Below are 25,122 nucleotides of genomic sequence, written 5' to 3' on the forward strand. Positions count from 1 at the left end.
TGGAAACCTCTGTCTCATACGCTTCTAGTCCAGGTCTTCCAAAGAAGCATTAAGCTTTAGAGAAAAGCTTTAGTAGTAAAGATTACTTTGGATTTTTTATTTCAGTTCCTGTGTTTAAATTTAAAAATAACACACATACACACAACTAAGAATCCAAGTTGTGCAGGTTTTCATTGCTTCTGATACTTTCAAGTGTTCTTCTGCCATATTTGTAACAAACCACAAATTTTCTCTCTCCAGTGGAGAGATGGATCATAGATGGTTCAATTTAATAGAAAAAATATATAAATGCAAATAGTAGATATCCAAAAAGATAAAAGTTTACACTGGCAGAGGGTTGTTGTGTTATATAACTACATTTGCTGGATACAAGCTCCCAGTCATGCACAAGAAATGTCCTCCTCAAGCAAGAACCATGTATCACTGTCCTGCAGTAAGCTTTCCAAAGCCTGCCTGGCCAAGGAGGCAGATGCTCTGATTATTTTTGGACATGGTGCAAACCACCATGTTTGGAGTACTGTTTGGGGATGTTAGTAAGGCATAAAAATGAGAAGTCCAAACTCCACAAATCCAAATCAAAACCCACAAAACAGAGAAGTTAAAGGGTATTTGGCCAGCTGGACTCCAGAAAAGAGAGAAATCTGTCTCTTTGCAGAGGGCTGTTACATACATTTTCTGGTTTTAAGCATAGCTTGCTATTGCTGAGTTTCAATGAGATAATATTCTAACCCTTATGTCTTTATTCCTTCCAGCTTTATCACATTCCGCTCTTGTGCATATCTGGACAAGAAGCATACAGTGTTTGGAAGGTATGTGAAACACATCGTGAGAAGCACATGTACTCTCCAGTGTGTCTAAACCTAGAGAGAAGCTGTTGATTTTTGAAATTGAGCTGGAGCAACATCCTAGCTCATAATACAGTTCTCTTGGTAATGAGTAGGTGGCCAACATCTCTTCAGTGCCAGTCATCAGATTCTGCTGTGTTTTTGGGGGGGGGTTGTTTTGGGTTTAGGTTTTGTTCTTTAACTCTTTCCATCACTGTAAATTGCCTTATTTCCCTTTGTTTGGTGGTTGTCCAGGGAGTCAAGAACAAAGTAATCATCATCCGGTAACCAACCGTGTTAGTATTTGTGCACGCTAATTGCCGGGACACAAGAGATTACCTCTTCAACATTGCTTTCATCCTCTTAGGAGCTGTCAACCAGCAGATTAGTCATTAGGCTGCTCTTCATCATGGTATAGAACATAGTGCTTCTGCATACATTACATCTTCTGACTCTTCTTATTCTTTTTCATTCTATTCTTCCTTTATTTCTGATGATTACTATTGGTATAAAATCTATGTCCATGGGTGTATATGTACATGCATACACATATAAGATATTGTCCATGCCAAGACAGCAAGGGAGCTTCTTTCTTTTTGAAGGTGTCTTTTCCAGTCAAGCCATCACATGATAAAGATGAAGGTATTTATTACAGAACATATTACAAAATACTTATATTGTAGAGAGGCAATTGTACAGATACATGGTATATACCAGGTCACACATAGCTATTCTAACAAATGGCTTGCTGCAAAAGGCAGGAAGGGGAATTTTACTAGCCTGCTTCACTGGTAGTTCCTGAGAATTTTACAGTCTTTTTAAAAATGAAGATTTGGGTTTTATTCTTTTCCTAGTTTTCTCTGTTTGAAGGGCAGCAATTGAAAGTAAATACATGTGTTGATTGCTTTGGATATTATACATTATTACTGTATAATGAAAGCGATACATTTAATCCATCTTCTCTGCCTGCAAGTTCTTGAGACAGAAGCTGGCTTCATTTTAAACAATTACATTAGTACCATTAGTTCTGATACTGATTTTGCAGTAATTACACTCTTTGAAATATATTACTTTATCCTAGGAAAATTTCAAGTTTTTTGTCATTTGGTAAAAACAGATAAATAAAGCAAGTTCTAATACTGAAAGCTGAGAGCGAGTATATTTGTGGAGGAATTACATTACCTATATCTTAAGACTATTTCACGTAAGCTACAATGTGAGTCCTCCTTGCAAAAATCCCATTAAATCTAATATGGTAATGCTGTTAACCTGAGCTTGCCACCTCATCAGGCAGTATTTGGGTTAGGACAGCTCAGCTGAAAATTTGACTGTTCTTCAATTTTGGATTGAAGAAGCAACCCGGCTTCTGTGAGCATACCGTGTAGTCCTCTGGTGTCTTCACTGTGCTCTCTGTGTGCTCCAGTTTTACCATAATTCACCCCAAAAGAATTTGGAGAGTGGCTGAGCTCACTGCAGTGCAGGGAACGTGCTCCAAGAAGCCTTTGCAGCAAGCATAACATCTTGAATACCTTGTGAGCAAAATAGCTTAAAATGTTTCATGCTGTACATTGTACATTAGAGAGGAATTACTTCAGTATGGGTAACTGGGTAAATATATAGCAGAGATTTACACAGTGGTAATTTTAGCAAAGACTCTCTTCATTGCTGATTTGTGCTTGCTGCTATAGAAATCTGAATTTGGTTGCCAGAGTAAGGAAGTAATGCTGCTTTCAGAGCACGGCAAATTTCCTTTGTATTTCAGCTAAGAATAACCTTTACAATAAAATGTTGATTTAGATTCATGTTTGGCTGCCTGCATAACAACTGAGTGGCATCTTCATCTGAATACTGGGCAGGTGAATTTTACTCTGGGCTCTCTTGCATGTAGAGGACGGTTAATTCAAAGAATGTCAGAGATGCCGGGATAGATGCATTCCGTTCTCCCCCATATCTACAAATTGAATACTTGAATAATTGGATTTGCTTACAAATTTAATACAAAAGCCTGATGTATGAAGCTCTTTAGGTCTGTATTCTGTAATCAAATTCCTTCAGCTATTCTTATCTGTATTTGTTTTTAGAAGCCATAAAAGCCAAAAGATTCGAGACATTCTCTCTCTAGTGAAACTCCTGCTGTTTTAGATCCTGGGTGTTTCCAGGATTTGGTGACTGTATCTGATCTTGGACTCTAAAGGACAATAATATCTGGAAAGCATATCTGGATATAATATCTAGGGTTAAGAATAGAATGAACTCATTAAATCAAATTTCTTTGTTTCCATCAATGTTAAATTGGGTTGGCTCAACTGGATGTTTACTGGCCTGCTGTGACTTTTGCATAGATTTCAGGATTATTTATTTCAATTAATATAAAAACCTAAATACTCTGAGCTCAATTGTGCCTTCAACTGTCTCTATACAGCTCTGGTTCATGTTAATAAGTGTCACGTATATATCTTTGAGAATAGAATTTGACCTGTTTGTAATTTGTACAGAACTTTTCAGCAGGTGTTTCGTACCTCTGAGAACAGAAAAAGTACAACCATTCCCCACCCTTTTTTTTTTTGTGGTCCTGTGTGGGATGGAGCATTGACAGGTTCCTTCTCTTGAGAGCTGCATTTTGTTCATGCCCCCACTGGTTCGAAGCACAGTTTTTGCATATTAGCAGCTATTAAGAGTTGTGTGTTTGGCTGTTAAGTGTGTTTGAAAAACATGCCAGCTGCAGGCAGTGGGCTTCTGTGTGGTGGCACGTGGCTGGCTTTGTGCACAGGGATCTCCAAGTCTCGGGAGAAGGCTAGAGCTGAAGGATAGGGAGAGCATCTTGTCATGGTTGTGCTGCCCACCATGGCAGTAATGAGAACAGATGTTACCAAAACGAAAGGAGATAATTTGGCATGGATGGGGAGCAAAAACAAAGGCAGAGAGCGAAAGAAGAAAGCCTTCCTTGGGAGGCGTGCTGCAGACTGCGTGGATTTCCTGCTCCCGCAGAGCTGCCTAGATTAACTTAGTAATTATCATTTCTAGTAATTACCATTTCTCCTGACTTAGAGAATGCTGTAATTAACTTGAAAACTAACTGGTGGCTTTTGTTTGCTTCTAGCTGGCTGGTAAGGGGGTTAATTTAGAAACTCAAATAATGTGAACCAACAGACTGGAGTTAGCTCTGCATAATGCAGGTGATAAACATTTTCAGGTGACTGCTGCAAGGGGAAGGTCCTGTCTGCTGCTGCTCTGTGCTGCTGGGGAGGAGCTCCCCCTTACCCATGCCGCAACTGGGAATTCAACTGCTCCATGAGCTGCATGAGCTACAAGGGCATTACTGCCAAAACACCAGTATAGGCTTACGTGCTTGTCTGGAATGCTTTATGAAATTTAGATGCAAGCACATCCCATCTGTGTTATTTTATTTTCTATTACTGCAATGGCTCATAACTCCAGTGGCTCAGAGACCTAGTCCATTTGGCCCTTTATAAGTAGGAATAGAAATATAATCTCTGTGCCGGAGAGCTGACTGTGTAAGTAGAAAAGAGAGTGCTTATAGGTGCAGGGCAGTTACAACAGTGACCCCGTCAGCTACCTTTCAGCAAAGGTTTGCACTTTCTTTCACACCAAGGAAAAAGAAAGCCCCAGGGAAAATGAAATGGCTTTGTGGACTGTTTCAGGGAATCCATTCCAAGGCTAAAAGGACCCACAAAAAAGTCCCGGTTGGAATGCTAGTGGAAGGTGATGGAGCTGTTCTGATCATTAGGAGGGGAGAAATACTTGCTCACTGAGTTGTAGGTGAGATTTAGGACAAGCAGGACATGGTGGCCTTGAAAGTGAGGGCAGGCTGCAGGTATGCGATATGATTAAGAAGAAGGGCAAGAGAGGGAGCAGAAAGAGAAGTCTCAGTCAGAATGACAAAGCTGGAAATGATCTGTGCAGCGTTTCTGTAAGTTTATCAGAGTACCACCTGTGTTTGTTAAGGTCTGAGAAAAGGATGTGGAGACTGAGGAGTCTCCTCAGCAGAGATGAGCATCTGGAGGACAGTTTTTCCCTGTATACACAGCTGCATGTATCTGCTTACGCAGATCTTTTAATGGTCTCTTGAGATTTCTGCCACTGATTCTTCAGTTCTGGTGTTCCTGGAAATATGAACGAGATGGTTTGGGAAACTTCAGGCTTAGTCAAATGTGAAGTACTGGTTAGTAGCCGACATTCACTCTGCTTAGGCTTCTCTTTCCTTCCTTCCTCCCTTTGCCAGATACTTTTGTGGTAGACAGATTTCTTCCCTTGGATTAGCATTACTCTATTAAATATGCCTTAGGCTGTTTAATGCTCCCTACTGCAATCCTGCAGAATGGAGCGATTAAGGCAACTGTTGTCCTTTAAAGTGAGGGCTGGGTAAAACTGCTACAGTGCATTACTCAGTTACCCAGGTATGGGAAATAATGCACAGGACCTGTTTCCATTTGTAACATTCCCTGCATGATTTGAATCAGTGAACCCCAATGGTTTCTAAGCTGGAAAACACATTTTTGTTGCTCTTCTGCTTTAGTCCATCTGAGGAACAGAGAAATTGTGTGACAGTGGAGGAAGAGCTGATTGCATTGTCGAATCTGTGCAGGGGGCCTGACCTAATTCTGCTCTGCAGAGGCTGCTCCCAGGCAGTAGGGCAGGAGCGAGGTGGGGAAGTAAAAGCAGGAGGGAGCCGTGGTGTGACCGCCTGCAGCACACAAGGGCTGGGCTGTCCGAGCTGCACGAGGGCTGGCGCCGCTTGTCAAGACAGTTGTATGACCCCTGCAAAGGAACCTGTGCCAAAGCAGAGAAATCCTTACGTGCCGGGTTCTTCTGTTGAGTCTAGTTTCAAAGTGCTTTTTTCCAAGTTGCTTTATTTTTTTTTGCTGCCCTTTGTTGCTGTCTCTCACCTCTTATATTAAGCCCTTATGAGAAATTGAGATGTTTTGACTGCATCCTCGTTACAAGTTTGAATTGCTTGCTCTGTTTCAGATGGGGTGTATGCATAGAAAACACTTTGTCCCGAGTGAGTGTACGTGTTTGTGCATGTGTATATTGTCCTCTGTCTGCATATAAATGCATGTACTTTTTTTTTTTTATAAAAATAAGCTTGAGGGCAGAATGTATTTACAAAACAACAACATTTATTTCTGCTTTCTGTTTCTAGTTTCAAACTTTTTTTTTTTTTTTTTTTTTTTTTTTTTTTTTTGAAAAAGTCCAGACATTGTTCTTGTATCGTCTTCTGACCAGGAAGCTCTATCATCTTGGACTGCGGCCATACCCAGCACTCATAACACTTAATTCCTGTAATTCGTCTAAACAAAAATATGAGAACTGGGAAGTTCATGTGTGAATGTTTGTGGGTCTGTTAAGGAGTTGCAGTTTTCTTTGGGAGCAGTACTAACTAATGTAGCACTGAGACTTGCACTGGCATATTGCAAATGCATAGAGCTTGCTCCACATATTTCACTTACACTTCATGCAAAGACTTTGGCAGCGATCTGAGACGAGGTTACTAGTTTGCATAAAAGAGCTATAACAGGAAGTCGGATTTTAAGTAACATCTTTAAATTTGAGATGTAAAGATTTCAAGTGCTAGCTTAGTTCACTTTTCAAGAAAACAGAATTACATGAGTAAGGACAAAATTTTTCTTTTCACTGCTATGCTAACAGAAAAAAATCTAAATGTACCTGCCTTGTCGCCCATGCTTAAATGTAATGCAACATTTATCAAGCTCCTCTAAAAATACAACAAGCTGTCTCAGGGATGCTGAGCTAAATATATAGTTGAGATCACCATTTCAGCATCTACTGGAAGTACACAGCAAAGCTTCGGTTCCACCGGTTGTTCTAATGTAAGTGGTGTCTTGAAGGTGTCACCCTTTCCACTGCAGGTTGTCATCTCAACGGCTGTTTAAACCTCACAGGAACTTGCCTGCTGCATTTAGGACAAAGCATGCATGGCACCTTGTAAAAGGAATGGAGCCAGAAACAGTGGAAAAGGTTAAACTTGTTTCTGCCCTTCTCTCTCCCTGTTGTTACTGAGCTCCCAAGTTAGCACCAGGGCCGCTGAGTATTATCACAATATCTAAAGACAAAAAGTTATATTGGGAGCTCACTGTGCTGAAACTGTAATATGCATAGGAATACTCTGTGCAAAGTGCTAGAGAAGAGAAGACGGGTGTAAAAGAAATGAGTTTCCTGTTTTAGAGAAAATAAGCTAAGACAAGACAATATTTTCTGCAGGCCCATACAGTGACATGAGAAGGACATCATGTCATCAGTCCTCACTGACAGGGAGTGAGGAGCACCCTTGCTAGAAATGGTACTTGAAACTAAGGAAAGCTGCTGGGAGAACCAGAGCTGACTTTTTTGTATCAGCTGGCATGAAAGGGTCATCTTATCACTGTGGGAAGAAGGCAGCGACACCAAAGAGATGCCCTGCTCCAAATGCCAAAACGTTTACCTAATTGCTGATGCTCCAGATGAAAGGAAACTCTGCTGAGAGCTGCATCCCTGGAATACCTCTCTCCCTCTCTGCAGGACACGTCTGCAGTCTTAAGTGGAGTTTATTTGATGTCTTAACTTTGCTACAGGTCATGCCGATTCTTTTATGTCAAGGCAATCTTTACCACCAACAGCAGAAATGATAGAAGGTATTAAAACAACACAGGTCCTGCAAAAAGTGCTAACTAGCAATTTCTCCTTGTATTATTTTTGGCCCCGAAAGGTAGATCTAAAACCTACCAAACCATCTTGAGGGTAACAACTTTTTGTTCTTCCCCCATAGCTCTTTATAATCATCTCAAAATAGACAGTATTTAGGTAATCTGCTTCTGACCTGTGAATGCCACGTCTATCACAGCTCTTAAAATGTACAAGTAACAAAATATTCCCACTAATGTTTAATTAGCACAGCGAATGAAGATTCGTGAGTAGCGCCAAAATGCACGAGGGCTAATATCGTGGGAGGTCTAGCCATGGGCTAAGGGCTTACTCAATGAGGTTGTCAGTGCATAGCTGATCTGGCTATTTCAAATTATCAGAACCTAATTAAATGGAAACATGCGAGCAGATAATGAATGGAGCTGTTGGCTAGAAAATCCTCCAATATTAAATCAGAAGTTTCCTTTAGGGACAATTAGAATACAGTGAATGTATCTTAGGCTGTGTGTTAATCATTGATATTATAAGCAAACCTGATATTGGCCTGGAGGAAGAATTTGAAATTGGGTTTTTGTTAGGAACTTTCTGAAGTTCATGCAGGGTTTTCAAGCACTATGCGGCTCTGGGGAGATTCCCCCAGTGTACTACCTCCAGTTCCAAGTGATTGAGTCTGTTTTAGCCTGCATCAGTGTTTTTTAATTGCTCTTAAAAGTCACAGCTTGATTACAGAGTATTGACAGACCCCTGGGGAATAGAGGGGAGCAGTGCAACAGCAACAAACTGTCTGCAAGGACAGCTCGGTTCAGGGCAAGTGCTTAGCAGCATCTTCTCTAACTTGGGAGCATTTTCATTTCTGTAACTGGGTCTGTCTTTTTGGTCTTCTTTTGCATCTGTTTTACCCTGTTTTGTGGCTGCAGTGAATTACTGTAAGGGGCAGTCCTGGGCTCCTTGATGGCCACCTTGTGCCACGTAGAGCTCCCGGACCCAAGCTCCTCTGGCTAAGGGAGCAGTGTTTCTCAGAATTGTGGCTGCTTCTCATTGTCCCACAGACATTAATACGGGCTGTATTTTTGGTTCCTGGCCATGTGGCTTGGCTGTGTTAAAACAGATGTTGTCCAGCTACAGCCTGCCTTTCTAAGGGATCTGGATCTCTCAGCATCAGCGACCTGTCTTCGTCTTTATTTACTGCTCTTCTAAGTATAGCCTTTTTCAAATTTAATTGGGGATGATGATGTGGATAAAAGTATTAAATACCTTGGGACCAAGATCGGATCCCAGCAGGACCCCTTTGGAAACACACTGACTCAGAGGTTCCTATTTAAAATTAGATTTTGACACCTGTCAGCCAGTTTTTTTATTTAATGTATGCTGTGTTCACTTCATATCGTTCTGGTTTCACAATCAAAATATCAGCCGCCTTCCAGAAGTCTGCTCCACTGACACTGTTATCCCTATTAGCCACATCTGTCGGCTCAACGATAGAAGGTGATTTGACAGACTCTGTTTTCCACAAAAAAAAAAACTTGTTGATTGCTGTTACTTATTTCCTTTCTTTCTTAATCATGTCCTGTCTCTGCCATTCCATTATTTTGCTGGGATAGATGCCAGGATGACAGGCTTATAATTATCTGGGTCACCCCATTTATCTTTTCTAAATATCCTTTTCTGGAACTTTCCCATTGTTCTGTGCTTTATTTATTTATTTATTTATTTATTTATTTATTTATTTATTTATTTATTTTTAAGTGCAAGCCATATAACAGACCAAAAAGCCTTTGGCCTTTCTTAAACATTTTGAAGCAAGTCTTCGGCTATGTTGCCTTGAAGGATGAGAGGCTGGTGATCTACCATTCTCCTAAATAAAACCTGCAATGAAAAGTGTCCCAGAATTTTCTTGTGGCTGTGATTTGATGCTCTGCTGCTTTCCCAGAGCCCTGACCAAGTTCATGGCTGCAAGTAAAAAATCAGAAGTTAATGAAAACATTTGCTTTCTTGACCCAGTCTGGTTTATTTTTCAAAGCTCATGGGAGTAACAAATGAGCTCCAAATTTATACATGTAACATGCAAGTTGAATCCATTTTGAAATGGGCTTGTGTTTTCTTGCAAAGACAGCTGCCCACAGTCACTGTTTTTCCATCTGGCTGGTTTGTGTGCACTAGAAAGGCTACTGAGTTTTTGGACAACTGTCTTTGCTTTACTTCTGAATATTTGACTTTTTCATGTTCCATTTAATTTTGAATTCAAATCCAAGATTTGAGGAAAAAATTCTTACTGTCCACAGTGAATGGCATTATCTCAAGTCTTCCTCGTATGGTTGCTGATCCCCCTTCTCCTGACCACAATGGTTTAAAAATCTGTTAATGGGCAGAAATTAGATATATTAGATGTAGGGGAGCAAGAATATTTCAAGTGTATTGTGACAACTGGAAATTGTCTTTCCTCTTTTAGAGTGGTCGGTGGCTTTGAGACTCTGACTGCTATGGAGAATGTGGAAAGTGACCCAAAAACAGACCGCCCCAAGGTAACTGGGCAGTGCCAGGAGGCAGTGAACGTGTGGCCCTGCATGGCAGTGTGGTTCACCCTGCTGCTGCTTCCCAGAAAGCAGAACCTGGGGGGGGGTGGTTTGACTTAATCAGAGATTCAGTTGTTGTTCTTCACTTCTTCTCCCAGGAAGAAATACGAATTCAGTCAACGACCGTTTTTGTTGATCCGTATGAAGAGGCGGATGCCCAGGTGAGAACTTTGTAGCTTAGTCACTTCAGTTTTTATCCCAGCTTGTCCCTTGTGGAGACCGCACTTCTCCCATGCCTTTTCTTTGTGCCTCCCTCTGCATGTGGGAGCGCCCTGGCCCATATGGGTGCAGGCTGAGGTTAAACATCAGCCGTTCAGCACTGCCTCGTGTGCCAGGATCGTCACTGCTGTTTCGGCGGAGAGGTCTTTGTAGCTCAGTCTGGCACAGCTCCCAATCAATCACACTTACAATGGCTTCCTATCCAAACACCCACAGTAGCTGCCAGTAGCTGCAGGTGAGATGAGAGGAATTTTGTTCTAATGGCTGCAGACAGCCAGTTTGTAGTGGCCCTTGAGGTCTGGCTCCTAAAGCCAGCCCTGTAATCAGGGCAGTGCTGATTGCTGTCTTAGAGTGCTTTCGAGTTTCAAAGAACTGTAGACATTGCCTACTTACTCTGGACTAGCTCTTGCAACAGATTGCACTCTTTGTTTCCCACAGGTTGCTGCAGAAAGAGAGAAGGCTCAGCAAGAAGAAGCAGCAGCCAAAACAAAAGCTGAGGTGATCCCACCAAAGAAAGAGGTCCAGACTCCTAAAACTTACCGTCAGGGGATTGGAAAATACATTAACATGGCTGCAGCGTAAGTTCCCTGCCCGACTGATCTTTGTTCAGTGTTTTAGTTGCCTTTCGTGCTGGATGGTGACCCTCACCAGTATTGTTGCTTGGCTTGGGGCTATCTGCTGAGACTCTCGAATAGGCCAGATTTTTGGTTTGTGCCAGCAGGGGTTGCAAAGATACTGTCATGCAGTAGTCAGAGTTCCCTCTAATTCTCTTGTTTTGCAAGATTAAAAGTTAACTGAGCTTTTGTTTTTGCACTTGAACATGTCTGAGATGGTCTTTAACAGCATGTGCAGACTTCACAACCATAAATACATTTCCACAATGCAGAAGTCCTTGAGAAGGAACTGTACTGCAGCTTCCTCCACCGTCTTTCTACTCTGGCCTCTTCCCCTTCAGCAGCTATTTTTGAAGGCCTCTGTCCCATGGATGTTTTTTCTTTTAGCAGCTTCTACCCTGCACAAAGGGTGCCTGAAACACATATCTGTCTGCTGATCTGCTTCCCTGTGCAGCCACACAAACAGTTGCACCAGCACAACTGAAATGGCCAGAAAGGGGAGCAGGTTCTCAGGCTTGCTGTGGGAGCACAGGGTGTCTGGCAAGTAGCTCCAGGGTGCCTGGCAGGTTGTACAGACTTGTCCCAGAGCATCTTCTCCCAGACACCCTTTGTACACCCGTTGGGATTGGCAGCATCGCTTGCTTTCCTAAGGACAGCACGGAATCCTGCCTCAGCAGAAGATTAGCATGAGTTTTGGATAAATTAAAATAAATGCCTTCCACTTGATTTTTAGCAGACTTCTGTAAAAGCATTTGCAAAAATGCTGTTGTCTGCCTGCTGCATAAAGGCATGTATTTATGTGTACACAGATTTGGACAACTACTTAATCAGCTTGTATGTGCCTGTGTGACGTAAAGGCACTTGCATAACTGTGAGAATAAAAATATGACAGTCCATGTAGGATGGTTTCATGTGTACGTCAGTTAAATATTTCAGTTACAAAATACTGCTTGGCCCTTAAAATATCATGTTCAGCTTAAAACTGCTGTCATACTGCACTGTTACTTACAGAGAGAACACATGCAGAGTTTGCAGCTGCAACAGCTCTGCAGAAAGGGCCAAGCTGTATAAAAAAGAGTTTTCTTTCCTAGTCTTTCACTCATTGCAGCTTGCCTTGAGTCTGGGAGTTTGGCCCATAGCAGCCCTTTGGCAGGCTCAGGCTTCTCTCTGTCAACTGCTGTTATCTGACAGTAAAACCCCAGTATGTGACCTGGCCACGTAGCACTTCCATGGGGTTATAATCTTTGCTCAAGAGGGGCTGGGAATAGCAGCAGCAACTGCATCAGGCCATGCTCGAGAAACAGAAGGATCTCACAAACTTGCCCAGCTGCTTTACACCTAATTACCCATAAATTCTTTTACTGCCACAAATGCGGGTGAGATGTGGCTCAAACTTTCATAGTGACTGCACTTTTTTATTAAAAAAAAAAAAAAAAGAAAAAAAGGCAGCTGTTAAATGTTCAGCTCTGACCTAGAGATCTTGCTGGGTCTTGAGCACATTCCTCAAAGTGTTCAAGGCCCGACCGAACCATCCCCGCAGACTGACACACTCTCCCTCTGCTTGGGTGAACCAAAAGCCACCAGTCCCAGCCCTCCTGCAGTCCCATGCCAGCCCAGAGCTTGTGCTTCTTTCTGATTTATAAGGGGTGAGCTGGCTGCAGCGTAGCTGTTTCTGGGAGAGGAAAGGCAGCCAGCTGCCCTGGTCCCACTGAGCAGTAAATAGTCCCTGAGAGTTGTTTTCATTTTGGCTCCAGGAAGCGCAGTGTGGAAGATGACGGGCCCTCAACAAGCACAGCTGCGAAGAAAGAGAAAAAGAGCACAGGCTTCGGGGACTTCAGCTCCTGGTAGCAGCGTGGGGAGCCTAGCACTGGAGCAGCGCAGCAAAAAAGAAGAGGCGGCCTCCCACGTGTCCCTGAAGAGCCCGAAAGACAATCTGTCCTGGGGAGGGAAGGCACCAGCCTGCCCTTCCACTGGGGAAGAAAACTTGCTTTGTTAAGGGTGGTTAATGTGGCTTTGTCTTCTGCAGAGCTGCATTCCCCCAACTGCATCTTCCTCGAAGGCCTTTTTGTTGTTGTTTTGCTAAGTGGGGAGCAGGCAGCCCAGCTCCGCTGGGATTAGCTGGAGCCTTTCTCTGCTTGGCTGGCAGCAGACCAGGCAGAGCCCAGCCCTGCAGGACACTGCTTCAGTGAACAGCTACATTGGTGAAAGAGCTCCTTTTACAGGTAATCATTTCCAGACAAGCCGAGTCTGCCAAATGAATGAATGAATTAATGTGCTGGGGAAGCGCCTGTGCTGCTGTAGCGCCTTGCGGAGGGGAGGAGAGGGCTCCAGCCTGTCCTGCCCTTCCCTTCTAGCTGCCTTTTGCTTGTTCTCAACAAGGACCAATTCTGTCTTTTGCTCTCACCTCCTGGGTGGACTCACTGCTGTTGATCTCCATAGGGCCTTGCTCACTCCAGATTGAGCTCTGTCTGCACCCGTCTAACAGCCTGGGAAGCAGCGAGACTGGACAGGGAGCCTGGTGTAACTGCAGCCCTTGCCCCTCCCAGTAGCTGGCCTTGCTGGAGCCACTGGGGAGCCAGAGGGACCAGAATGCCCCAGTTCAAACCTGCCCTCCAGTTCCAGAAAAGTCAGCATGGAGCAATTGAGTGGGAACAGAAACAGAATTGCAGCATTTGTTTTATTCACCATCCCCAAAGCCTGCTCCTTGCAGGGGAATGCATTTTTTTCTGCTCCAATATCAGTCCTCTCATTATTAGGGAAAACCGTGTAGTGTAGCTCACAGGCATCTCAGATACGTTCCTTGCACAGCCACAGATTATTAGGATGCTTAAAATAAAAAAGGCCTTCTGGGGTACAGAGGTATCAGCCTGGGAATTTTTAATTCAAAACCACGATGTGTGTTACCATCAGTTAGAGGTAGTATACTAGATCCTGAGCAGTACTTCTCGGCTCATCTTAGGTGTTTTCAGATGACAGAAGTATCCCTACCTATATTGGGCTGCGGAGATAGTTTTGTAATTACCTCTGTAACCAATACATTTATATCAGCAGCTCTATGTTTTAAGAGAAGTCTCCGTTTATACAAAATTGCTGTAAAAATTTTTGGTAAAAGGTTTTGCATTAAATGCTTTATTTTCTTTTGAATGCCTGTGTCTGACTGTTCAACTGTGATTTCCAAGACCACGGCATTACCGAGTTGATTGTTTTATAAGGAAATGATTCATTTCTACTTTTTAAGATGCTTGTAAAGAACTCTGGGATCTTTGCGGATATGATTACATCTTTGTTAAATCATAGGAAGTTCAACCTCATTTGAAAGAATAATAGTTGGTTTTGTTTTGTTTTACAACGTTTTGCAAGGTATAAGTTGGAAGTAACGCATGATTCCTGGAACGGGATGTGATGGTACTTTCCTCAAGCTGAATATCTTCTGTCTTGTTGGAACTTCATGCTTCTCCTGTACTGGCCTTTTCCTGGTTAATTCCTGGTAAATCCCCGTTACCTAATTCCTGCTTCAGCACATTTTGAAGTTGCGAAGTCCACAGTGTTGCTAGAGTTGTTATAGTCAGTTTAATGAAATCCATAAGAGTAAAATGCTTTTTTGTAATGGATTAAAATGGGGATTAGTATGAAAGAAAGGAGCTTTTGATTACGAGGAAAGCAGCAGAGGTGTGGCAAGGATTCCTGTTTCACCGAGTCCTTGTTGCAGATTGATACATACAAACGACAGCTTCCCTTTGCAGCGGCAGGCAGCAGATAAGCACCAGTTTTCCCTTTCTGCTTCAGTTTTTGTGCTGTGGTCTGCGAGGGACTGGTGCCTTGCTGCAGGACTGCTGGCCTTCCACGCGCTGCCTTTGCACTGCGCTGGTCACAATTTCCCACCGTAACAAACACCAGGCACAAACAAAAACCCACAGTTTCCTGGCTTCTAGGAAGGCTGTGTAACCTTTGAGCTTTGCTCTAAGCCGTGGTGAAACTCCTCAGTCTCTGCTTGACCTGAATCCAGCTCTGCCTGGGCCACTGGTGCTTTCCCAGCCTCTCCTGGTTCCCCCTCCCTCTGTATCCGATCCCTCATGGCCAGGAGCTGCTGGCTCTGACCCGTCCCCAGGGGCCGAGCATTTTGGCCAAGGCCGTGTGCTGAGTCAGCTGCTGGGCTGGGGTTTGCAGCGCAGCGAGCACCGCCAGGACTTGAGCAGCCAGAGCACGCAGCCAGCTCTTGTTCCAAACTCCCACCTCTCTGCTCCCTCCGACACCTCAACTTTTGCATAGTTGGTCAGGTTTTGGTTTTCTTTGTTTGTTTGTTTTTTACATCAGCTTTTCTTCTGATCAGCAGAACCACAGGGACAAAGTGACACAACCTCTTTTATTTATTTTAAATACAAGTCAAAATGTTTAGCGAGCTTGCTGGGCACAACGTGGGTACACAGCAGGGCAGTGTGGTGTAGCCCTCGTTTTTTACAAAACCTGTCTCACTGCGGGATGGCTTGCAGTTTCCACTACCTGGAAATGTTTTCTGAAACCTTTTCTGTCCCTTTAATCGCTTGGTTCTGCAGCAAGGACAGCGCCCTAAACTCTAGTTCTGGCCTGAGGGTCAAGCAGGGATTGTGTAGCCTTACTACAGAAAAACACTCCTGTGTCCTGCTATGCTATTTGTAAGCAGATTTTTTTGTGTGTGTCTTTGGCACTATCACAGTCAATGCACTTGAAGGAGAGGGCAAAATAAGGATTTCACATAGCTTTTGTTTGGCCTTGACTGTAATAGCACCAGCGCTCTGTTACTTTGCTGTGCCCCACACCTGAGTCATTTTGCTGAAAAGCAGAGGCGCTGGGTGACCAGCGGACTCATCCCTTCCTGAGGCCTGGCGCTGCCACAGCAAGTGCCACAAACACAGGGCACCTCGAGAAGGCAGCGGCGTGTGGTGGGGCTGGCAGCTGCGACTGCTCATTCCCGTCCCGCTGCGGAGACGTGGGGCACGCAGGAGCTGCACTCTGTCACCTCTGCTTTTTCTGGCGTGACATCAGGAGGCCCTTCGAGGACTGCTGTGGTATTGTCTGTGTGGGAAGCCATGCTAATTTAATGGGTTTTAAACTAAATAGATGCAACTCTATTTCCATACTTACCAAAAGGAAAAAAAAACAGGATATTGTTCATTTTAAATTTGCCTGTTTCCCACTGGCTCCGGCTGCTACAGCCCACTCTGTCGGAAGCAGGAGCTCAGACAGGCAATTGCTCTGCTTCAGCATCCAGGAAAGATCAAATTGGTGCCCATCCCTTGCAGGGCTGTGAAGTGTGAGTAGTTTGCAGTCAAACTCTGTGTTTTGAGTTCTCCAGGAAAATCCTGCTTCTCTCTCAGGCTCCTTTCAAGAAAGGGACCAAGCTGCTCGCCCCTAGGGTGAGAAGCTGGGCGAGCACTTTCTTTCCTGCCTGAGTGAGCAGATGTTTGTGCCCATTCATTCCCCTGGGCTTTGGCCTGATGTCCGTGGTTCAAGCCTTGGTGCAGCTCCTGGTAAGGAGCAGGGGGCAGCCACCCCTGCGGGCCACAGAGCTGCCAGCAGGAAGCAGAATCCCCTTTTGCTGGGTCATGGCCGGGCTCCTGCAGGTAGCGGGCCCCACAGCCTGGCCTTGCACCGAGGGCTGAAAGGGTGGCGTTGAGGCCAGGAGCCCCTGCTAAGGCTTTGTGGCTCTTGCCTAGCAGGAAAAGCAGAATTAAGAGCAGAAAAAGCTGCTGTTCATTTGCTTGATCCCCTTTAGAAGAGCCCATGATCCCACAGGAAATCGGGAGCAATGAGGCTGTGTCTGGTGTGGCTTCATGCTGTGGCTGCCCGGGCCGTCTGCTGCAAATTGCTGCTATTGCGCTGTTGTCACCATGGCTTTCAGGACAGCAAGGTAAAAGCGGCCTTTGGAGACACCGAAACAATTCAGAGCAGCTGCAGGTTTTGTGGTCGTGCTGCTAACAGAGGAGGGGGGAGGCTGAAGGTGCTGGAGCAGGCACATGCCCTCAGGTCAGCACCACTGGCTCTGTGCTGTCCCACAGGCAGCTGGGCAGTGCAGCACTGGTGGGTGCAGCCCCACCGGGCACGGTGACCCCAGCACGGGCTGTGTTGGGCCCTGTGGCTGGTGGCAGAGCCGCAGCCAGCAGGAGCAGCTGGGGATAAACTCAAGATGCTGTGTTAGGAGCTTAAAATATTACCGGGATCCCTCAGCCACCCCTCGCCAACGGTGTTTGGAAGGAACAGGATGCCGGAAACCTCATGCCAGGAAGCAGCTTTTATAAGCAAGGTGGGGGGGTGGAGGGGATTTGCCAAACACCCCCCAGAATATCCACACTGTTTGCTTTGGAGAAGGCAAACAAACTGCATTGGCCAAGCAGGAAGGAGGCAGGCTGCTGCTGGCCCCGGCCTGGCAGCGGGTTGCAGCATGCAGTATGGCCAGGGATTTCTTGCTTCTGCTTTCTTTGGAAATAAATATTATCGAGGTGGCAGCAGAGGATTTAACTGCCCTGTGCGGTGACAGTGGGGAAGGGGCTGGAGGCGAGGCTGTGCCTGGGGCTGGTGCAGCCGCTCTGCTCTGTGAGGAGCTGGAACAGCACTGGAACAGGCTGCCCAGGGAAGTGGTGGAGTCACCATCCCTGGAAGTCTTCAAAAGACGTTTAGATGTAGAGCTTAGGGATATGGTTTAGTGGAGGGCTGTTAGCGTTAGGTTGGAGGTTGGACTCGATGAGCTTGAGGTCTCTTCCAACCTAGGAAATTCTGTGATTCTGTGATTCTGTGAGCTGGGCTGCCCCGTGGCACGTGAGGGGTGCTGCTGCTGAGGGGACGTTTGTCCCTATGGAACAACCCATGGGGTGGCTCTGAGAAGCGGCTCCTTGGTGCTGACAGAGAGAGCCTGGGGGCCCCTCAGTGCCCCGGTGGGACTGGGGTTCCCAATGCTGTCACTGCGAAGCCCAGACCCCAAAGCCCATGGGTGCTGCAGCTCTGTGTGGGGCAGGGCCTGGGCTGGAGGCTGCGCTTGGTGCCTCAGCAAGGCCAGCACTGAGTCACCACTGCCGAGCTCGGGTGCTTGCAGCCTGGTGACTTCATCCCCTGAAAATAGCAGCCAGGAGGGAGATGTCTCCCTGCCACAGCCGTGCCCCTGCGAACAGACAGGCATCGCGGCTGCCCGCGGCCCGGCTCCCTGCCCAGCACGCGTTGGGGGGCAGCTGGGGGAGGCCTCTTCAGCAGCGCCCTGAAAGCCCTGTGGTGGGAGCTGACGTCCCTTTGGTACCAAAACTCCTCTTTCAAACACCCAAACAGCCGAAGGCAAACAGCAGCAGGTCCTGCTGAGCAGGCAGAGCCATGTCCTGGCCCCAAAGCTTCAGACCAGGCCTGAGCCTCCCGGGGTGTGTGAGGATGTGAGGCTGTGTCAGGCTGGGTCCAAGAGAAGGGGAAGGGAAGGGAAAGGGGAGGCCCTGAGCACCTCTGTGGAGCCACAGGCAGCCCTGTCTGCCTCCAGGGCTCTGCTGGGGCCTGAAGCCTGTCCTCCTGCATTCACTCCTGTGGCAGATGTGGCCGGACCGCTCCATCTGCAAAGACCTCAAGCACGTCTGCCCTGTGTAGAAAGTGGGGGCTGAGTGTAGAAAAACAAGTGTGCACTGGGGTAAAAGAGTGACAGCTCCCTGAGACAGTGCTGGGACTGTTCTTTAAATCCTCCTTGGCATTAATCCCTGAGGGGCAGAGGGGAAAAAAAAGTGCAGGTGATGGCCTATCCTGCAGCATGTTTTGTGGGGTTTCCACCTTCCCAGCAACTCCCAAACACCCACCCATGGTCACGGAGGGCTCGGATGGAACCGACAACCCCGTCCTGCTGCCAGGGCCAGCTCCAGCACCCCCTGCCCAGGCACTCGTCCGATCAGCCCTACAGCCGGCCCTGGCCACCACCGCCTCCATCAGCCACCCCTTGGGTGCCCAGCGCGAGCGGGAGCTCTGTAGCCTCTGGGCTGCGATGCCAGCACTGATTTTGCTCGTGCCGGGTGCTGTTTAAAGGTCAGAGGGGCTGGTGAGAGCAAGCTCAAGGCCTGCTGCTGCTCGGAGCTCATTTCTTGTTTGTTCACAGCTGATTTCGTAAGAAGGAAAGAAAAGCAGAGGCCTCCCCTGGAGCTCCTGCTCCCACCGTGTGGGCTCAGCACGGAGCAGCCGGCCTCCTCCTCTGCTGCTGGCCAGGGGCTGCTCTCCAGAGGGGCTGGCACACACAGCTTGAGCCTGCTTGCTTCAATATTTTCCAGATCAGGGGCATTGCTGCCCACGCGGGGCCCTGGGCTGGGGGTGCAGGATGAGGCTCGCTGGGCCCCTGGGGTCGGCACTTTGCCCTGGAGCATTGTGCACTGGGCAGCTGCCCTGGGTTGTGCGTGGTTTCTGTGCTCCTGACGTCACGGAGAGGCTGAATCTTCCCTTTTGCACAGAAGAAAAGGCTCATCTGCGATCATGGCAGGCTGTATTTGACAGCCTGTAACTTAATGGCTTTTAAAAAATAGCCACAGTCTGCTTTAAATGCAGGTCGAGTTGTTCTCTACCCTTCCCCCTGGAAAGCCTTCCAAGCTCTCACTTTTCTGATATTCGATACTTTCTCTAATCTTTGGCCTCCATTTATTAATGGCTAATTATATCTATTTGCTTTTGTGCCAACATTGTCCTTTAGCTTGAATAGCTTTTTTCCCTCCCTAATGCTTGCTTCCCTGCGCTATTTATAGGCAGCAATTGTATCCCCTCTCAGCCGCTGTTTTGCTTGGCTAAACAGGCTGTGTGCCTCCAGCCTCCTAAAAACAGCCTCGTCGCCCTCCTGCCTCCCTCGGCTCCTCTTTTTCAAGAGGTTTTTGCCAGGTTTGGCTGAGAGCAGCGTGGTGGCTGCATCCCAGGGATGCTGAGTGCAGGGACCAGCCTGGTGTGCAGTGGCATGCCTGCACCATGGGCAGGGAGAACCCCATGGGAAAAAGGTTTTCCCCGTGCAGTGTCCCCATGGGTGGGAGGGTCCCAGCTGTGCAGCCCAACAGGCCCTGCTGGCCTCCAGGAAGCAAAACCCTATTGGAAATGCTGCCGTTGCATTTTTCAGGGGTACGGCCCCAACCTCAGTTTTCCAAGCCCCAAATCTCCCCATGGAGACATTTTGGGGCAGCGAGAGCAGCTTCCCAGCAGCCCACCAAGGGAGCAGGGGGAGTCACGCGATTTCTATCTGTGCTTTCATCCCGGGATGAAAGAGATGATGATAGAAAACATTTGTATTTACCACAAAAGCAATTGACCCTCGAGGAGTCTGCCTCCCAAGGGTGGCCTGCAGCAAATCGCTGAGATAAGGCACCACCAGGCAGAAAACGCCAAATGTTTCCAAGCGCCTGAGCAGCTGCAAAGCAAATCTTTCTCCCAAAACTTTGCTACGTGCTCCAGCGCCAGCAAACTGCACCTTGGCCAGGGGCTGTGGTGCTGGAACCCCAAAAGCCGGGCTGGCAAAGCACTGGCAGAATGTGACCCCCCCTGGCTGGGCGCTGGGTGGCAGGGCTGCAGGAGGGAGCAGAGCGACCGGAGCCCAGGCGGTGACCTCAGTGCAGTGCCAGGGCCAGGAGACATGCGGAGGGTGCTTGGTTTTGGGTTTGTTTTGATTTACAAAAATGGCCAGATTTTTTGTATTACAGACATCTTCACCACAGATCTCAGCCGAGCTTTTAATAGATGGGTTCCTCGCCAGCGGCAACTGCAAATTGATTGCAGCAGAAATGGCAAGTGAAGACAAATATAGTGCAGGCTGCCTACAGGGAGAGTGCACAGAGGAAACTTAAGATGCTATTTTTGGTGCTTTGTCTCCACTGCTTACAGTATTTCTGATCTTTGTTTCTCCTTAAAAATACGTTTGGGGTTGGGATTTATTTATTTTTTTGGTGAATTGGAGAAAGCCCTCCCTGCCCTGGGGAAGAAGCCACACGCTCGCCGAGGTTTTCCAGCTGCTGCGCTCTGTCCCCGCTCCGCTGGCCGGCCCCAGCCGCTGTGAGCCCACCCCTGGTGCCACCACTTGGTGCTTGGAGCCGCTGGGGCTGGGTGCTCCCAAAACTGGGACACAGCGAGGTGCTGCATGGAGGGGAGGGAATGGTCAGTCTGCAAAATTACAATGTCCAGCCCAACCACAGGGCAAAGGAAAGGATCTCCAGGATGCTCAGCCCCAATTATGTGTGCGTCTGTGGGTGCAGGAGGCGGGGGTGATGTTATAAGACATTGTGCAACGCTAACAAAAGTGGTGAGCAAGACCAGGACACGCTGGGTTTAGCTGTGGAGTGGGGATGGCAAGCAGCAGGTGGCTGGGCTGGCCCTGGCCCTTCCCCAGTATTTCCTGGGGAAACGCCACCCTCTTGTAGGAGCTTTTCAGGCCACAGGACAGGGCTTGTGCTCACTTCTGCGGGATGCGCAGCCAGACCGGCGCATCAGAAGCCGCAGATGCTCCTCTGCCGTCTTTTTACACCTCTGCACTTGTGCAGCCCCTGTTTGGCCTTCATTTCATCGAGCTGCAATCTGGCGTTGCGAAAAATCCGTTTTCGTATGTTTGCCTCCAAATAACATAAAGCGCCCAGCTTTGCCAGCAGGCTGGGTGGTGTTGGAGTTAAAATAAAGATGGCAAAAATGGGAAAAGGAAGCGTTCAGCAGCGGATCGTCGTGCCCTTCAGCAGCAGGTGTCTGCCCCTTTCATTTATGGCTGGGCTTTGGCCACACGTGTACACATTTGGTACAGCAGCATGCATCTGCCCAGCCCCGACCCCACAGATTTACGGGGAGAAGCTGCAGGTGACCCCCTGGTAAAGCTCCTTCCCCAGGGCTGTGCAGGCAGGGGCAGCGTGCCTTTTCTCAGCCCCCCTCCTTTCCACCCCCAGGCTGTGTTTCGCAAGAGAAGTCAGATTGTGGAGGAGGATTTTATGGCCGGGGATCAAAGTCCCTGTCATGGGTCCAGCCTCCCAGTGCTCAGCTCTCGCACCGCCCGGGTCTGGGTTTCTGGGCCAGGGAGGCTGAGGGTGATGGGGGCAGCCTGGGGAGGGGGCTGGGGACAGGGGGTCACTGAGCTGCAGCACTGAGAGGGATGCTGCTTTCTTCTGCCCAGAGATGGCAGCAGCATGGCTGGGTCCTGCTGGTGTCCCACCTGTCCCTGGGTCTCTTCAAGGCCACAGACCTGAGGGATCCTCAGCAAGGGCAGCAGAGCCACAGGGAAGACATCAATTAACTTTAACAGCTTTGCTTATTTAAGAGAGTGTATTTATCCAGGGAATAACCTGGAGGGGGCACACAGGTTTTAGTTTTTCCCCCATAAGGTGAACACCACACTTACCTGTGCTGGTACAAAGCCCCCCAGCGGACCAGCCCCAACCTACAGGACCCCTCTGATGCAAGAAAGGTTGGAAATTGGCACGGTACGTCCAGAATAAATGTGTTCCTGGAGAATCCTGTGGCCATCCTGGGCCCTCACTGTGCTGGATTTGTGTTTCCACCAGCACCATTTCCATAGCCAGCATTTTGGCATAGGGGGAGCATTTTGGCATGCACCCACACCAAGGGCCAGGTATCGCCCCTTGTCCCCACCATCCGGTGGGCATTGGTTGGGTGAGAAACCACACTGGCACCCCTAGAGCAAATGGGTACAGAACGGAGGCTATGGGGCCAGGAGCTGTGTTATTATTGGCAACCTCCACTGTAAGAAAACGTAAAATAAAACTAGGACTGGATGTAAAGATCAGCATGTCTGTTCTCTGCCCAGCAGAGCTCTTGGGAACAAATCACTGGGTTTTTTGCAGGCCCTTGGCAAGGCTGGGGAAGCCTGCCCTCCCCATAAAAGCACAGCTGTCGATTTGTAGTGCATCTGTCTTGGGAAAAAAAAAATGCATCGGGAGAGTAGGTTAACAGGCCAGTTCAGATGCTGGGGAGGAAAATTGCCCTTGGTTTATTGAGGCAGTTAATCTATAACAAAGCAAGCTACGTGTTGCTAGAGTTTGGCCTGGTTTGTGTATTTTTGGCAGCAAGCGCTGGGGTAGCTCGCTCTGTCAAGGAAATGGGGAGAAGACGGGGAGAAGAGGTAACCCCAGCCAGACCTGGGCCATGCCAACGCAGATTTCACCTGCTCTCAGTGTGCGGGGTGAGGAGTGTCTGCAGGCACAGCTCCCCTGCTGCCAGTGCCTCTCGTACATAATTCAGTCGGAGCCCACTCCAGGGCCAGGAGGAGATAAGCTTGTTTTTCAGAGCCCACATCCACAGAAACCAGAGAAGTTTCCATGAAGCCCTTCACACCGGCAGTGGTGGCAATGCCCCAGCTCTTGTTACAAGGCTGGATTTCGGAGCCATGAGGTGTGAACACACGCTGACAGGCACACGAGCAGCAGCGGGGCAGTTTGTGGGGCTCCAGATCTGCACCTGGAGCTGGCGAGGCTCCCTCCTGGGCAGCCTGGGCATGGGCTCTGGACCATGCCTCTGCACCTCTTCCTGAACTCCCTGAAGAAAAGAGGCATTTGTGTTTTTTCTGCCCTTGTCCCATCGCAGCAGTCAGGCTCTCCATGACCTAGAGCAACCGAAAAGGAGGAAGAGGCAAGGAGAGGAGAGGGAAAAAAAGGGGAAAGAAGAAAAAAAAAAAAAAAAGATGAAAAAGAAAGAGAGAAAAAAAAAAAAAAAAAAAAAAAAAAGGAAAGAAAAATTAAAACTAAGAGGTGCAAAGTGAAGCAAAGGGGCACGGAGACGTTCATTGCTGCCTGGTCAGAGGCGCAGGCAGGCCCGCAGGAAGGGGTGTGCCCACCACGTGCTTCCCATCGCCACAGCTGCAATTTGGGTTAAAGTCACTGTGCTGAGAGCATGTTGGTTCCAGTGCCCAAGCATCCAACGGGGGAGTACAGCGCCTGGCGCCCGCCTTTCCTGGCTGGGGTGGGGTGTGCAGTGAAAGCACCCACCGGCAGCCTTCACCTGCTGCTCCAGGGCTGTGTCCCGCCCTGCAGCCAGACCCACTGGCTTGCCTCTGTGGGAAATAAAGTTGTCAATGCTATAGATCAAATGGAAAAAGAAAAAAAAGGGGGGAGGGGGAGATGTTAAAAACCTCCCCACCCTCTCGTGTAGCTGGGCAGGTCCCTGAAGCCTTCATCCAGGAGCAGCTGCTGCTGCCACAGGGAGAAACAAGTGGACATCAGCACCCAAGGCCTCACACATAGCAAACCCTTCCCTGCTCCAGAGCTGTGTGGTGCTTTTGCATTTTATTCCTTTGCACCTCCGGGTTTGCAAGCACCGAGCACTGCTCGGTACGCGCTCAGCGCTCATCTGAAATCTCTCCTGGGATTGTCATGGCAACCAGCAGCACAGAGCCAGGGAAAGGGGCCTGGGGATGCTGGATGCTGGGGACAGCAGGGCACAAGGGGAACTGGGCACACAGCAGCATGACATCCAGTGCTACAGATCCACACAAAAGCATTAAACCAGTGGCCGTGCCCACAGCCTGCAGCTCACCCGTCCATCACAGAGAAGTAGCAGTGCCCGCGTCCTCACACCCTGCCTGCCATGGAGTGATGCCTCTGCAGCTCCTTGGGGACTTGTCACCACCACTGTAAGCCCCTTTGTGCTTCCCTCCGTTGCCCCATCTCGCATTGGGATATTAAATAGCAGTGTGAGCAAGGCAGATCTGCATGTGGCCAGTACCCTTGAGGGTAATCTGCTGACAGGGTGCTGGGAAGAGTGTGGCCTAAAGGACTGCTCATGTCCCAAAATGGGGACAAAATACATCTTATCCCCCCCTTATCACTCTGGAAGTAGGTTTTGTCCCCACCCTCTGTGACCTGAACCCTTCTGCATTCAGTAATGGAAATATCTTTATCCCTTCTGGTATTTCAGGGGAGCCCCACAGCATTCAGCTTCCATCAGACCAGTGCCCTGGGAAGGGGACTTGTGGTGTGGGGGCACGGGCAAGGAGCTTTGGAAAGGACAGAGCCAGTCCCACACCTGCCCTGCCTCTGTGTTAAGCTTGGGAAAATATATTTTTTCCCCTTTTACTACTCATATTTTGAGCCCAGCCAACACGTGGTGTCCAGAGCTGAGTGGGCTGGGGCCAGGACCTGAAGGCACAAATGGCAGCACAGAGAGGGGCATGGCACCAGTGGGACACGAGGGAGGGCTTGGGGAATCAGAAGGGGCTTTGGGCCCTACAGGATATGGGAAAGTTCCTGAGCATTGCCTGAAGGGTGGTAGTAAAGGGAT

General features: G+C 48.0%; 1 protein-coding gene across 2 annotated transcripts in view; it reads left to right on the top strand.

Annotated features, from left to right (window-relative positions):
- Positions 1–14,037, top strand: part of PPIL2 (peptidylprolyl isomerase like 2) — a 74,668-nt gene extending 60,631 nt beyond the window's left edge. For both annotated transcript variants that reach the window (XM_084539067.1, XM_084539066.1), the window contains 5 exons: positions 753–809; positions 9,937–10,009; positions 10,159–10,221; positions 10,718–10,857; positions 12,648–14,037. In XM_084539067.1, the coding sequence (XP_084395193.1) occupies positions 753–809; positions 9,937–10,009; positions 10,159–10,221; positions 10,718–10,857; positions 12,648–12,741 (427 nt within the window). In that variant the 3' untranslated portion in view covers positions 12,742–14,037. The remainder of the gene's footprint in view (positions 1–752; positions 810–9,936; positions 10,010–10,158; positions 10,222–10,717; positions 10,858–12,647) is intronic.
- The last annotated feature ends 11,085 nt before the right edge of the window (positions 14,038–25,122 follow it).

Source organism: Aythya ferina (assembly GCF_964211825.1).
Source record: "Aythya ferina genome assembly, chromosome: 17".
Lineage (NCBI taxonomy): Eukaryota > Metazoa > Chordata > Aves > Anseriformes > Anatidae > Aythya > Aythya ferina.